Source organism: Xenopus laevis, chromosome 8L (assembly GCF_017654675.1).
Source record: "Xenopus laevis strain J_2021 chromosome 8L, Xenopus_laevis_v10.1, whole genome shotgun sequence".
Taxonomy (NCBI): Eukaryota; Metazoa; Chordata; class Amphibia; order Anura; family Pipidae; genus Xenopus; species Xenopus laevis.
In genome coordinates, this window is record NC_054385.1 from 129,207,989 (window position 1) to 129,220,920 (window position 12,932).

At 40.2% G+C, this 12,932-nt stretch overlaps 1 protein-coding gene and 1 pseudogene across 2 annotated transcripts; both read left to right on the forward strand.

Moving 5' to 3' along the window:
• Positions 1 to 613: 613 nt before the first annotated feature.
• Positions 614 to 3,825, forward strand: LOC121397234 (SLAM family member 5-like). Of its 2 annotated transcripts, XM_041573681.1 has the most exons (3): positions 614 to 796; positions 1,597 to 1,914; positions 3,118 to 3,825. In XM_041573681.1, exons 1-3 carry the CDS (start codon positions 751 to 753, stop codon positions 3,360 to 3,362), a joined length of 609 nt encoding a protein of 202 aa, XP_041429615.1. In that variant the 5' UTR covers positions 614 to 750; the 3' UTR covers positions 3,363 to 3,825. The 2 variants fall into 2 exon arrangements, with proteins under 2 accessions (XP_041429615.1, XP_041429614.1); XM_041573680.1 differs by lacking the exon at positions 614 to 796 and having other exon boundaries at positions 812 to 1,914.
• A 1,871-nt stretch (positions 3,826 to 5,696) lies between these two features.
• LOC121397235 lies at positions 5,697 to 10,559 on the forward strand (annotated as a pseudogene).
• Positions 10,560 to 12,932: the final 2,373 nt, after the last annotated feature.

Sequence of the window (12,932 nt, forward strand, 5' to 3'; positions counted from 1 at the left end):
ATATGTTTTTTTTATATTAAAGGAGACAGAGAAGCAGAGAAAGAAACCCAGAACCCAGAATGAAAGGAATGAGCAACAAAAGAATCCAGAACCAGTGTATGAGTAACTGACCAGCTCTTTTATTGAATATGATGTCAAGGGCCAATTATAACAGTCATGGGAAATCTGCAATCACTTCAATGTTTCTTGACATAAATGCAAAATATGAATTCTGAATCTGTTTTAAAAAGTGTTACTAGGCATGTCGGTTTGAAGCTCAAGGTTATAATGACTTAACTGTCATACTGTTGATTAGAAAGTCCCTTAACCATATGGCAGTTGATGTCACGATGGAGAACAAACCTGCAATTTATTCCACCAGTATTTCATTACTTATATAAAAAGAAAATACATTGAGACAAAAGCATTTGTGGGAGTAACACAGCAAGGCACAAATTGCCAGTATTACCCACTGCTGACCTTCTAGAGCCACCACATTATTAAAAAAAACTGATTTATAGGCTTTTTGGACTCATTGTTTGGAAGTTTTTGCTCATATCAGAGAGTGATTTGATTGGCTTTAAAGCTTTAGGTTATCCTGTATCTCACACATCTGCAGGGCCGGTGCATAACCAAGTGTAATTATGCACAAACACTTTGTGGTCTGAAGAATGAGAAAGCCCAGTGCATGATGGGAAGGTGCAGGGAAGGAAGTGGGCAGATCTAGTCAAGCAAAGCAGTGACAGATATTGTTATAAGCTCAGAAGGAAAATGTCTCTTGGTTACTGGAAGCTGATAGTCCTCACTCTGCTCCCATGTAAGTTCTCTCCCTTATTCTCGCCTTTATTCTCTCCCTTATTCTCTCCTTTATTCTCTCCATAACTCTCTGAGTTGTGCAACAGATCTATGTCTGTGTGTGTGTAAGTGAGTGTGTGTCAGTGTGAGTATCAGGAACAGAAATCATAAAGAAATAGAAGAATCCTTTCATGCAATAATTATATGAAGAGTCACAGGTAATTTAATATTTTTGTGTTTTTGTAATGAGTGGAAGTTATGTGTTGCTTGCTGTCCAACGTATAATTAAAAAAAATCTGAATACTACACTAAATGAGCACAGCAGGAGAATGCAAGCTTGCCTTTACTGATATAACCGTATAGATATAATGGTGTGTGGTTCCATTTCTTGACGAAGGTCAAAAGTGAAAAAGTAAATAGTGAAAAATCAAAAAGAAAAAAGGAAATTATGGAATAGTCTCTTACCAAGGTAACCCCAGTCCTAGGGTTTGCCAAACTTATATTTTACGCACAACGTAAAACAAGTCTATGGGTGTCATTTTTTCAGCAAAACAAGGCGAAAAAATTTGCCCATCCCTACGTATAGAGCATTCAAATGTTTAAAAAATCTTTATTACTCATCTTTACTGAGCTGTAATTGCTAAACAAGGTTGTGTGTTCAAGAAATACATTTTGAACCTGAATTATTTCCATGTTGTGCTACATAAATGTATTGCTTTCATTGGAATAAGTATAAATACTTATTCTCACATTTCACTTATGTTATCAATGGTACATCAGATCTGTGTATAAAATACATTTATAGTATATTTGTGTTATCAGACAGTGTGTATTCAGGTCCCTGTGGGCCCCTGAGAAATATCAGTGGAAAAGAGGGAGAAACTGCAACTCTACATGTAAATGCAACAGGAGGCAGATATATTGTTTGGGTTCTTGTCAGTGGTAACAGCACAAATACATTTGCTGAAACAAAACCAAACTCCAGTATCAATATCAGAGACTATCAGTACAAGGGGAGAGTGAGCAGCACCAATGATGGTTCCTTAATCTTCACTCATCTCACCAAAAAGGACCAAGGTATCTACAAAGCAGACGTCTCCAAGTCAGACTGCTCTCACTTCTACAGTCTCAGGGTCTACAGTAAGTCTGTATTGTACTAAATGTCCAACTTCATGTATCACAACTATTGGTGGAAAGTTGGACCCATAGAAAGGGTTGGACTTACTTGAAAGTGACTGGGTGGGAAGATGATTATCTGGGCTGTGTGTAACAGGACGGGAGAAACTTATTTGTGGGTGTTTCCTACATTTCCCTTTTTTTCAAAATGGCAGTTGGGTTCCTGCTCACTAACTGGTGAGTGTATTACTGTAGTTACAAGGAACAAAGGAGTAGTACTTTGCTTATAAAATCTTAAAATTCCAAGTGTTACAGTTCATAAAATGTTGTTGTCTAAATGTATAATCCCCCCCCAGGTGAGGTATAAGGTTGCCACCTATAGCTGGCCATACGCTAAACAAGCGGATCTTTCCCTGATACGCCACTAACGGCATGGCTATATCGGGGGTGATTCTAACGTTCGAATTACGATACACCAAGGGGCTCCGACGGGTCGGTCGGTTAAAAATCAAACCTTCCCGATCTATATCGTAGCCAGATATCAATCGGGAAGACCCGTCGGAAGCCCCCATACACGGGCAGATAAGCTGTCAAATTGGTCCAAACGACTGATATCGGCAGCTTTATCTGCCAGTGTATGGCCACCTTTACCCTTTTAATACCAGCCACATACTGTATTGAATCCACAATCTACATTCTAATGTAGCAAGAGCTTGAGATGAATTCTGCAGACTAAACTGATTAATGTGCATCTAAATGAATTGCTAATTAGCCATGTAGGATGCAGATTCTATATGGGGCCATGAATTAAACGGGTGAGGTGGCAACCCTAGTCAGGTTTTTACGGGGTTAAAGGGTTTATAGCAGCAATATTATAATTATTTCTTTCTCAGTTGATAAGTTGCACCTCAGAAACTATATAAATAGAACCAATTTAGAGTTTGATTCTGTAGGGTTGTTGGATATATAAGCATGAGGGTAACAGGCCCAGGCTGGGGCAGGTAGTACTAAGGGTGGGAATCAGTTGCAGGATGATGAGGCGGTTGGTTGGGTGACAGTTAGAAAGCTAAACATGGGGAAGAAAAAAAAAAAACGGTACACATTTTTTAATGAAAGTATATTGGAGATAAGTTTCTTTTTCATTAAAGAAAGTAAAAATGGGATTGTAGTTTTTTTGCCTTTACATGCCCTTTAAATGTTGTTTTACTCATTGTCTTTTCCATGTAGAATCCCTGGTGGCTGAGGATATACAGATGCATCACAATAGGAGTGAGAGCTGTAACGTGATATTAAGCTGCACAGTAAATGAACGGGATGTGACCATTAGCTGGAGTCATACAGACAGGACAGGCCCCACTCTCCATGTGTATAATGTATCAGATGCAGGTGTCTATACCTGTACTGCACACAATCCCATCAGCAACGCCTCCAAGAGTCTCACTCTCACCCATATCTGCTACAATGGTGACTAATGTAAAATTAACTTTAAAGCAGTAGATATAATAATATACAGACTTACCTGCCTGGAATTTGCACTCCCTGGTTCCAAATTGACTTATTATTATTAATACCAGTTGTCCTATATTTAACTTGATACAATCTTGTCATGATACTGATCTATTATATCTGCCATTCCAGCTTCTTTTCTCTATAGAGACACATCATTAAAACCAAACACCTTTTTTTCTCAAGAGATATCATTGGTTCCTCTGAAAAGAAATGGAGAAGCTTCCTATTTATATATCTGTGCAAAGTTATCATATCCTCAATAAAGTTTCTCGTCTGCAGATTAAAAATATCCCAACTCAGCCAGCCCTTTATGTCCGAGAACTTCCATTCCCCTTGTTATTTAATTGTTGTCGTGCTCTTTGCTTTGTACATCCACAATGTCCTTTTAGGACAATCATAACCGTATATACTCGCGTATAAGCCGAGTTTTTCAGCACCCAAAATGTGCTGAAAAACTCAACCTCGGCTTATACGCGGGTCATACGTAGATACGCTCCTTCCGCGGCCCCAGCAGGACTGTCTGTGACTGACTGTGTCGCCGCCCGGAGCAGGTCCAGGAGCTCCGGGCGGCGCGTCCTTCCCTGCCGGCGTTCGCTCCCAAAATGGCGGCGCCCATGGCCACGTGGCGGCCATGGGCGCCGCCAGAAGAACTGTATAAGTATAGGGATGAGAGGCCAGTACAGAATATAAATGTAACACACCCATGAGTGGGCTTTAGCTGTGTGACTTTTAGTGTGTGGACAGGAATACTGCTACTTGTAATGTGACACTGACCCACTAGTACCTTGGAAACTCCCGGGACCTTGTGTGTTGCATAACATTTGTGGCACTTTGTTTTCCGAATTCGCTGAAGTTGCCTCACGAGGAACCCTTGGGCGACTTTGGAAAACTAAGCACCGCTAGTGCCATGTCGCTGGCGATTCTTCATTGTAGCCGGTGGGAAGGCAGGGGGAAGGCTTTTCGGGGAGATTAGTCACCCAAAGAAGTGGCGATTAGTTGCTGGGCGACTAAACCTCCCCGAATCTTCCTGCCCCTACCCTAAATGTCTAACCCTTTGCAACCTATTGCTAATCCTCCTCCAGTTAGAACATTGGAATTTTTACTGAACAACCATGTGCCAATCAGAACATTAGAACATTTGCAAGACTTGCCCAGTGGTGGCCAATGAAGACATTAGAATATCCATAATGCCAAACTTATGTGCAACCATTCCAACAGCTGGATATTAACAGGACCAGGCCAAACTATAGTGAGTCTGATTATTATAATATTGCCAACCTGCAGCCAATCAATATTACTCAAACTAATGAGTATGTAATAATAAGTGCAGCAGGGCCAGCCTGTAGCCAATCAGATGGTGAGAAGAGAGCAGAGAGGAGTCGGGAGTTGAATAGAAAGAGGAAGGTAATGTATAAAGTGAAAGAGAAACTTGAATGGGGAAGGAAAGAAAGGGCAGAAGATGAAGGGAGGAGAGAAGGACAGAGCAGAAACAACTATTCTGTATTACGCAGCACTATAGAGGGTCAGAGAGAATATCTACTGAAATGTGCTTCTTCTGCAAAGTCCACTAACCTCTAGTTATTCTCATCTGCCCCTGGTGTTACAAGAACTAATAGAGTTGAACCAGAAAAAAAGGACATGATGGAAGTATAAAAGGGAAAGTTGTGCTCACCACTGAATTCTAAACCATGAGGCTGTGACACCAAAATACATACAGACAAATACAAGAGTCCTCTGCACTCAAACCATTATCAATATATTTAAGACAGAGACATTTTGTGCTACTGCTACTGAAAAATGCCTTACCCTTTAAACAAAACAGGGATTGTTTGTCCATATATTGCAATATATTTAAGCCGCTAACTATGTCAATGTCATCCCATATCTGGCCAGTCCTATACCTTTAAGTAGTTCACCTTTAAGTTAACGTTTAGTATTGCATAGAATGGCTAATTCTAAGCAACTTTTCAACTGGTCTTCATTATTTATTTTTTAATATTTTTTTTATTATTTGCCTTTTTCTTCTGACTCTTTCCCTGACCCCCGTTGTAAAAAAAAAAAAAACAAATGCTCTGTAAGGCTACACATTTATTGTTATTGCTACTTTCTATTACTCATCTTTCTATTCAGGCCTCTCCTATTCATATTCCAGTCCTTTTATTTAAATCAATGCATGGTTGCTAGGGGTATTTGGACTCTAGCAACCAGATGGCTGAAATTGCAAACTGGAGAGCTGCTGAATAAAAAGCTAAATAACTCAAAAACCACAAATAATAAAAAATGAAAAGCAATTGCAAATTGTCTCAGAATATCCCTCTCTGCATCATACTAACAGTTAATTCAAAGGTGAATGAAGGATGTTAGCTATAAAGACTTGCTGGATAAGAAAGCATTACATTACATGATCACTATACATATATATTAATAGATAGGAGGACACTACAATAAGCTTTTTGGTGCCTTTTCACCTTTTGCTTGTTTGATAAAACTGGTTTAAATCCTGTGAAAGCCTCTGCTTCTACAGATCAGTGAGAGCACTCCCTCCTTTTACTCTATATACAAACATAAGCCTATTAGGAAATGGCCAGAGAGTGGACAATGATAACCAGGGGTCCCAATGCACTTCCTATAAATACTGTATATTCACCAGTTTCTCTTTGCTGAATGTCACAACATCGAGCAGCTCTACTCACTGCCTTGCAAAGTGTTAACACGGGCGACCTCTTTGTGGTATGAAGAGCGAGAAAGCCCAGTGCATGATGGGAAGGTGCAGGGAAGGAAGTGGGCAGATGGAGTCCAGCAAAGCAGTGACAGATATTGTTATAAGCTCAGAAGGAAAATGTCTCTTGGTTACTGGAAGTTGTTTGTCCTCACTCTGCTCCCATGTAAGTTCTCTCCCTTATTCCCACCTTTATTCTCTCCCTTATTCTCTCCCTTATTCTCTCCTTTATTCTCTCCATAACTCTCTGAGTTGTGCAACAGATCTATGTCTGTGTGTGTGTGAGTGAGTGTGTGTCAGTGTGTGTGTGTGTCAGTGTGTGTGTGTGTCAGTGTGAGTGTGTGTCAGTGTGAGTGTGTGTCAGTGTGTGTGTGTGTATCAGGAACAGAAATCATAAAGAATATAGAAGAATCCTTTCATGCAATAATTATATGAAGAGTCACAGGTAATTTTATATTTTTGTTTTTTTTTAATGAGTGGAAGCTGTGTGCTGCTTGCTGTCCAACGTATAATTAAAAAAAATCTGAATACTACACTAAATGAGCACAGCAGGAGAATGCAAGCTTGCCTTTACTGATATAACCGTATAGATATAATGGTGTGTGGCTCCATTTCTTGATGAAGGTCAAAAGTGAAAAAGTAAATAGTGAAAAATCAAAACGAAAAAAGGAAATTGTGGAATGGTCTCTTACCAAGGTAACCCCAGTCCTAGGGTTTGCCAAACTTATAGAGCATTCAAATGTTTAAAAAATTAAAAAATCTTTATTACTCATCTTTACTGAGCTGTAATTGCTAAACAAGGTTGTGTGTTCAAGAAATACATTTTTAACCTGTATTATTTCCATGTTGTGCTACATAAATGTATTGTTGGAATAAGTATAAATACTTGTCTATTCTCACATTTCACTTATGTTATCATTGGTACATCAGATCTGTGTATGAAATACATTTATAGTATATTTGTGTTATCAGACTGTGCGTATTCAGGTCCCTGTGGGCCCCTGAGAAATATCAATGGAAAAGAGGGAGAAACTGCAACTCTACATGTAAATGCAACAGGAGGCAGAGCTATTGCTTGGGTTCTTGTCAATGGTACCAGCACAATTACATTTGCTGAAACAAAACCAAACTCCAGTATCAATATCAGAGACTATCAGTACAAGGGGAGAGTGAGCAGCACCAATGATGGTTCCTTAATCTTCACTCATCTCACCAAAAAGGACCAAGGTATCTACAGAGCGGAGGTCTCCAAGTCAGACTGCTCTCACTTCTACAGTCTCAGGGTCTACAGTAAGTCTGTATTGTACTAAATGTCCAACTTCATGTATCACAACTATTGGTGGAAAGTTGGACCCATAGAAAGGGTTGGACTTACTTGAAAGTGACTGGGTGGGAAGCTGATTATCTGGGCTGTGTGTAACAGGACGGGAGAAACTTATTTATGGGTGTTTCCTACATTTCCCATTTTTTTCAAAATGGCAGTTGGGTTCCTGCTCACTAACTTGCGCGTGTATAACTGTAGTTACAAGGAACAAAGGAGTAGTACTTTGCTTATAAAATCTTAAAATTCCAAGTGTTACAGTTCATAAAATGTTGTTGTCTAAATGTATAATCCCCCCCCCAGATGGGCCATACGCCAAACGAGCGGATCTTTCCCCAATATGCCACTTACGGCATGGCTATATCGGGGGTAATTTGAACGTTCGAATTACGATACGCCAAGCGGCTCCGACGGGTCGGTTGGTTAGAAATCAAACCTTCCCGATCTATATCGTAGCCAGATATTGATCATGAAGACCTGTCGGAAGCCCCCATACACGGGCAGATAAGCTGTCAAATTGGTCCAAACGAATGATATCGGCAGCTTTATCTGCCTGTGTATGGCCACCTTTACTCTTTTAATACCAGCCACATACTGTATTGAATCCACAATCTACATTCTAATGTAGCAAGAACTTGAGATGAATTCTGCAGACTAAACTGATTAAAATGCATCTAAATGAATTGCTAATTAGCCATGTAGGATGCAGATTCTATATGGGGCCATGAATTAAAGGGGTGAGGTGGCAACCCTAGTCAGGTTTAACAGGATTTTTCGGGGTTAAAGGGTTTATAGCAGCAATATTATAATTATTTCTTTCTCAGTTGATAAGTTGCACCTCAGCAGACTGTATAAATAGAACCAATTTGGAGTTTGATTCTGTAGGGTTGTTGGATATATAAGCATGAGGGTAACAGGGCCAGGCTGGGGCAGGTAGTACTAAGGGTGGGAATCAGTTGCAGGATGATGAGGCAGTTGGTTGGGTGACAGTTAGAAAGCCAAACATGGCGAAGAAGAAAAAGGGAGGCTGCTGTACATTGGTACTAGTAACAACGTTAATGGTAGGAGAGAAACCTTCAAGGTATGATTTTAGGGTTCTGGGATCTTAGTTTTGGTTATGGTTAAAGTATTAAGAGGGGAAAGATTTTCCCTTTTAGGTCCATGTGAGGCATAAGTTTTATGAGTGGGACACTCCCAACCTGAGTGTTTGTCTGTTACACCCCCAAAGCCTTTTTGTTGCCCCACAGAGCCTAAATAACTTGAACATTTTGCTATTGGGACAGACAAAAGCTGTTAAATGTTGTTTTACTCATTGTCTTTTCCATGTAGAATCCCTGGTGGCTGAGGATATACAGATGCATCACAATAGGAGTGAGAGCTGTAACGTGATATTAAGCTGCACAGTAAATGAACGGGATGTGACCATTAGCTGGAGTCATACAGACAGGACAGGCCCCACTCTCCATGTGTATAATGTATCAGATTCACCTGTACTGCACACAATCCCATCAGCAACGCCTCCAAGAGTCTCACTCTCACCCATATCTGCTATAAAGGTGACTAATGTAAAATTAACTTTAAAGCAGTAGATATAATAATATACAGACTTACCTGCCTGGAATTTGCACTCCCTGGTTCCAAATTGACTTATTATTATTAATACCAGTTGTCCTATATTTAACTTGATACAATCTTGTCATGATACTGATCTATTATATCTGCCATTCCAGCTTCTTGTCTCTATAGAGACACATTAAAACCAAACACCTTCTTTTTTTCCTCAAGAAATATTCTTGGTTCCTCTGAAAAGAAATGGAGAAGCTTCCTATTTATATAGCTGTGCAGAGTTATCATATCCTCAATGAAGTTCCTCGTCTGCAGATTAAAAATATCCCAACTCAGCCAGCCCTTTATGTCCGAGAACTTCCATTCCCCTTGTTATTTAATTGTTGTCGTGCTCTTTGCTTTGTACATCCACAATGTCCTTTTAGGACAATCATTATTTCGTCTCCAACTCTTCAGACAAGGATCTAAACCATCCTGGTGGATACATCTATTATCTCATGGGACTGACGGCTTTACCCCTGATATTGGGCTTTATATGGTGCTTTTGGAGAAAGAGGAGGAAGAGTCCGGGTGAGTAGAAGTTGGATCTAGTGTCTGAAAGTAACAGGTGTCCTCAGGTGGGACCAAGGCTCCCGAGTTCAACACTGATGAAGGTTCATTTCCACTGCTGAAACAATTCTTTCTGTTCCAGACTACGAGAACCAGAATGTAGTAGAAGAAATGGGAGCACAGAGCATCCAGCCCCAGGTTCCTATTCCATGGATATAAAGTATCTGTAAGGGATTGGGGTTGGTTGAGTTTAAGGTGGAACTGGATACAATGGGAGGTTCAAGGTACTCCAATCAGGTGCCATTTACCAAGCACACGTATTATATATATATATCATTTATATCCCACATCTCATCTTTTCATCAATAGAAGTCTTAGATGGCATCTCATGGAATACGAAGAAAAGAAAGAAGTCCATTATTATGAATCTTGTTATTCACACCTTCTTATATAGATCTTTCCCTCTAGTGTCATTTAAATCAATGTCTAGTTACTGGGGTAAGTGGGACCATAACAACCAGACCAGGTTTAATTCCAATCCAGAACAGACTGCTAAATCATTCAAAATCCTCAAAGAATGAAAAAATAAAAACAACTTGCAGATTATTTTAGAATATCAGTTTGTGCACAGTATCAAATAATCATATCATGGCACACCCTCCCTTAAAAATCCTTGTGTTTCATAGAGAATATTCTTGTTTTATTCATATTACAGCAGACAGAGAAGCAGAGAAAGAAACTCCGAACCCAGAATGATCGGAATGAGCAACAAAAGAAGCCGGAACCATTGTATGAGCAGCTGACCAGCTCCTTTATTGAATATGATGTCATCAGGAGATAATCATAATGATGTCATAGGAACTATAATAACTATATGCACTATAGTAACGTCATGTATAACTGAGATGGATGCCTTATTTAATTGAATAAACTAATCTTGACATATTAATATGAATAAATATAAAAATCTAGATGTAGTTGCTTGTTTTGAAAGTTGTTATTTCCACTGATGACAGCAAGAAGAACTGTATAAGTATAGGGATGAGAGGCCAGTACAGAATATAAATGTAACACACCCATGAGTGTGCTTTAGCTGTGTGACTTTTAGTGTGTGGACAGGAATACTGCTACTTGTAATGTGACACTGACTCACTAGTACCTTGGAAACTCCCGGGACCTTGCGTGTTCCTCGGGGCAGCAAAGGATCCGGTCACAGAGAGGTTTCTTGCATCAAAATAGTTCAAAGGAAGGAACTTACAGCACTTTGATGTAATACAATATAATAGTAGCAGAATCCCTGCCAGAGGTGAAATAAGCAACACATAGGTTACCACACTCCTGAGGTGACTCCTCCCAGAGACTAGAACACTGTGCTTTAGGATCCTCAGCCTGGGGTCATGTATCTTGGCCACCTACCTGGTCCTCAACTCACCCACTGAGATCCCTCAACCAGTGGTTCACACGCCCCGGAGTCCTAACTACATTATTTCTCCTCGTTGGAGCGGAAGTTGCTCACTATCTTCCCTGACCTTCCTCTTACTCCTAGAGAGACTATGATAAACCTTACTATCAATAAATAACCTTTCTTAATCTTGACCATGGTAACCCTGGGCCTTTAACAACCTCTCAGAGAGGTGACGTCCCAGGAAAGATCCTGAGCACATGGAGTTATATAACTTTAAACAAAATCATACTGCCACCTACTGGGCAAACCTTGAACTAGCTCAATTACAATGGAACCCAAGAAACGAGACATAGCTGCCTGGGTGAATCAAAAGGACCACTTTAGGTGTCCCGATATACAAGAGTAAGGGTAGAGGCACACGGAAAGATTCAGGGAGATTTAGTTGCCCGGCAACTAATCGCCTCTTCTTTGGCCGACTAATCTCCCTGAAAAGCCTTCCCCTGCCTTCCCGCCGCCTACAAAGAAAAATCGCCAGCAGCATAACATTTGCGGCACTGCGTTTTCCGAATTCGCTGAAGTTGCCTCACGAGGAACCCTTGGGCGACTTTGGAAAACGAAGCACCGCTAGTGCCATGCCGCTGGCGATTCTTCATTGTAGCCGGCGGAAAGGCAGGGGGAAGGCTTTTCGGGGAGATAAGTCACCCAAAGAAGTGGCGATTAGTTGCCGGGCGACTAAACCTCCCCGAATCTTCCTGTTTGCCCCTACCCTAAATGTCTAACCCTTTGCAACCTATTGCTAATCCTCCTCCAGTTAGAACATTGGAATTTTTGCTGAACAACCTTGTGCCAATCAGAACATTAGAACATTTGCAAGACTTGCCCAGTGGTGGCCAATGAAGACATTAGAATATCCATAATGCCAAACTTATGTGCAACCATTCCAACAGCTGGATATTAACAGGACCAGGCCAAACTATAGTGAGTCTGATTATTATAATATTGCCAACCTGCAGCCAATCAATATTACTCAAACTAATGAGTATGTAATAATAAGTGCAGCAGGGCCAGCCTGTAGCCAATCAGATGGTGAGAAGAGAGCAGAGAGGAGTCGGGAGTTGAATAGAAAGAGGAAGGTAAAGTATAAAGTGAAAGAGAAACTTGAATGGGGAAGGAAAGAAAGGGCAGAAGATGAAGGGAGGAGAGAAGGACAGAGCAGAAACAACTATTCTGTATTACCCAGCACTATAGAGGGTCAGAGAGAATATCTACTGAAATGTGCTTCTTCTGTAAAGTCCACTAACCTCTAGTTATTCTCATCTGCCCCTGGTGTTACAAGAACTAATAGAGTTGAACCAGAAAAAAAGGACATGATGGAAGTATAAAAGGGAAAGTTGTGCTCACCACTGAATTCTAAACCATGAGGCTGTGACACCAAAATACATATAGACAAATACAAGAGTCCTCTGCACTCAACCCATTATCAATATATTTAAGACATTTTGTGCATACTGCTACTGAAAAATGCCTTACCCTTTAAACAACACAGGGATTGTTTGTCCATATATTGCAATATATTTAAGCTGAACAACTACGTCACAGTCATCCCATATCTGGCCAGTCCTATACGTTTAAGTAGTTCACCTTTAAGTTAACGTTTAGTATGTCATAGAATGGCTAATTGTAAGCAACTTTTCAACTGGTCTTCATTATTTATTTTTTAATATTTTTTTTATTATTTGCCTTTTTCTTCTGACTCTTTCCAGTTTTCAAACGGGAGTCACTGACCCCCGTTGTAAAAAAAAACCAAATGCTCTGTAAGGCTACACATTTATTGTTATTGCTACTTTCTATTACTCCTCTTTCTATTCAGGCCTCTCCTATTCATATTCCAGTCCTTTTATTCAAGTCAATGCATGGTTGCTAGGGGAATTAGGACCCTAGCAACCATATTGCTGAAATTGCAAACTGGTGAG

What these genes read in the sequence shown, in the direction of transcription:
- LOC121397234 (XM_041573680.1), top strand. Translation starts at nt 1,482, where the DNA reads ATGTATTGCTTTCATTGGAATAAGTATAAATACTTATTCTCACATTTC. An exon ending in CTACAGTCTCAGGGTCTACA is followed by an intron (nt 1,915 to 3,117) that starts GTAAGTCTGTAT and finishes TTTTCCATGTAG; the next exon opens with AATCCCTGGTGGCTGAGGAT.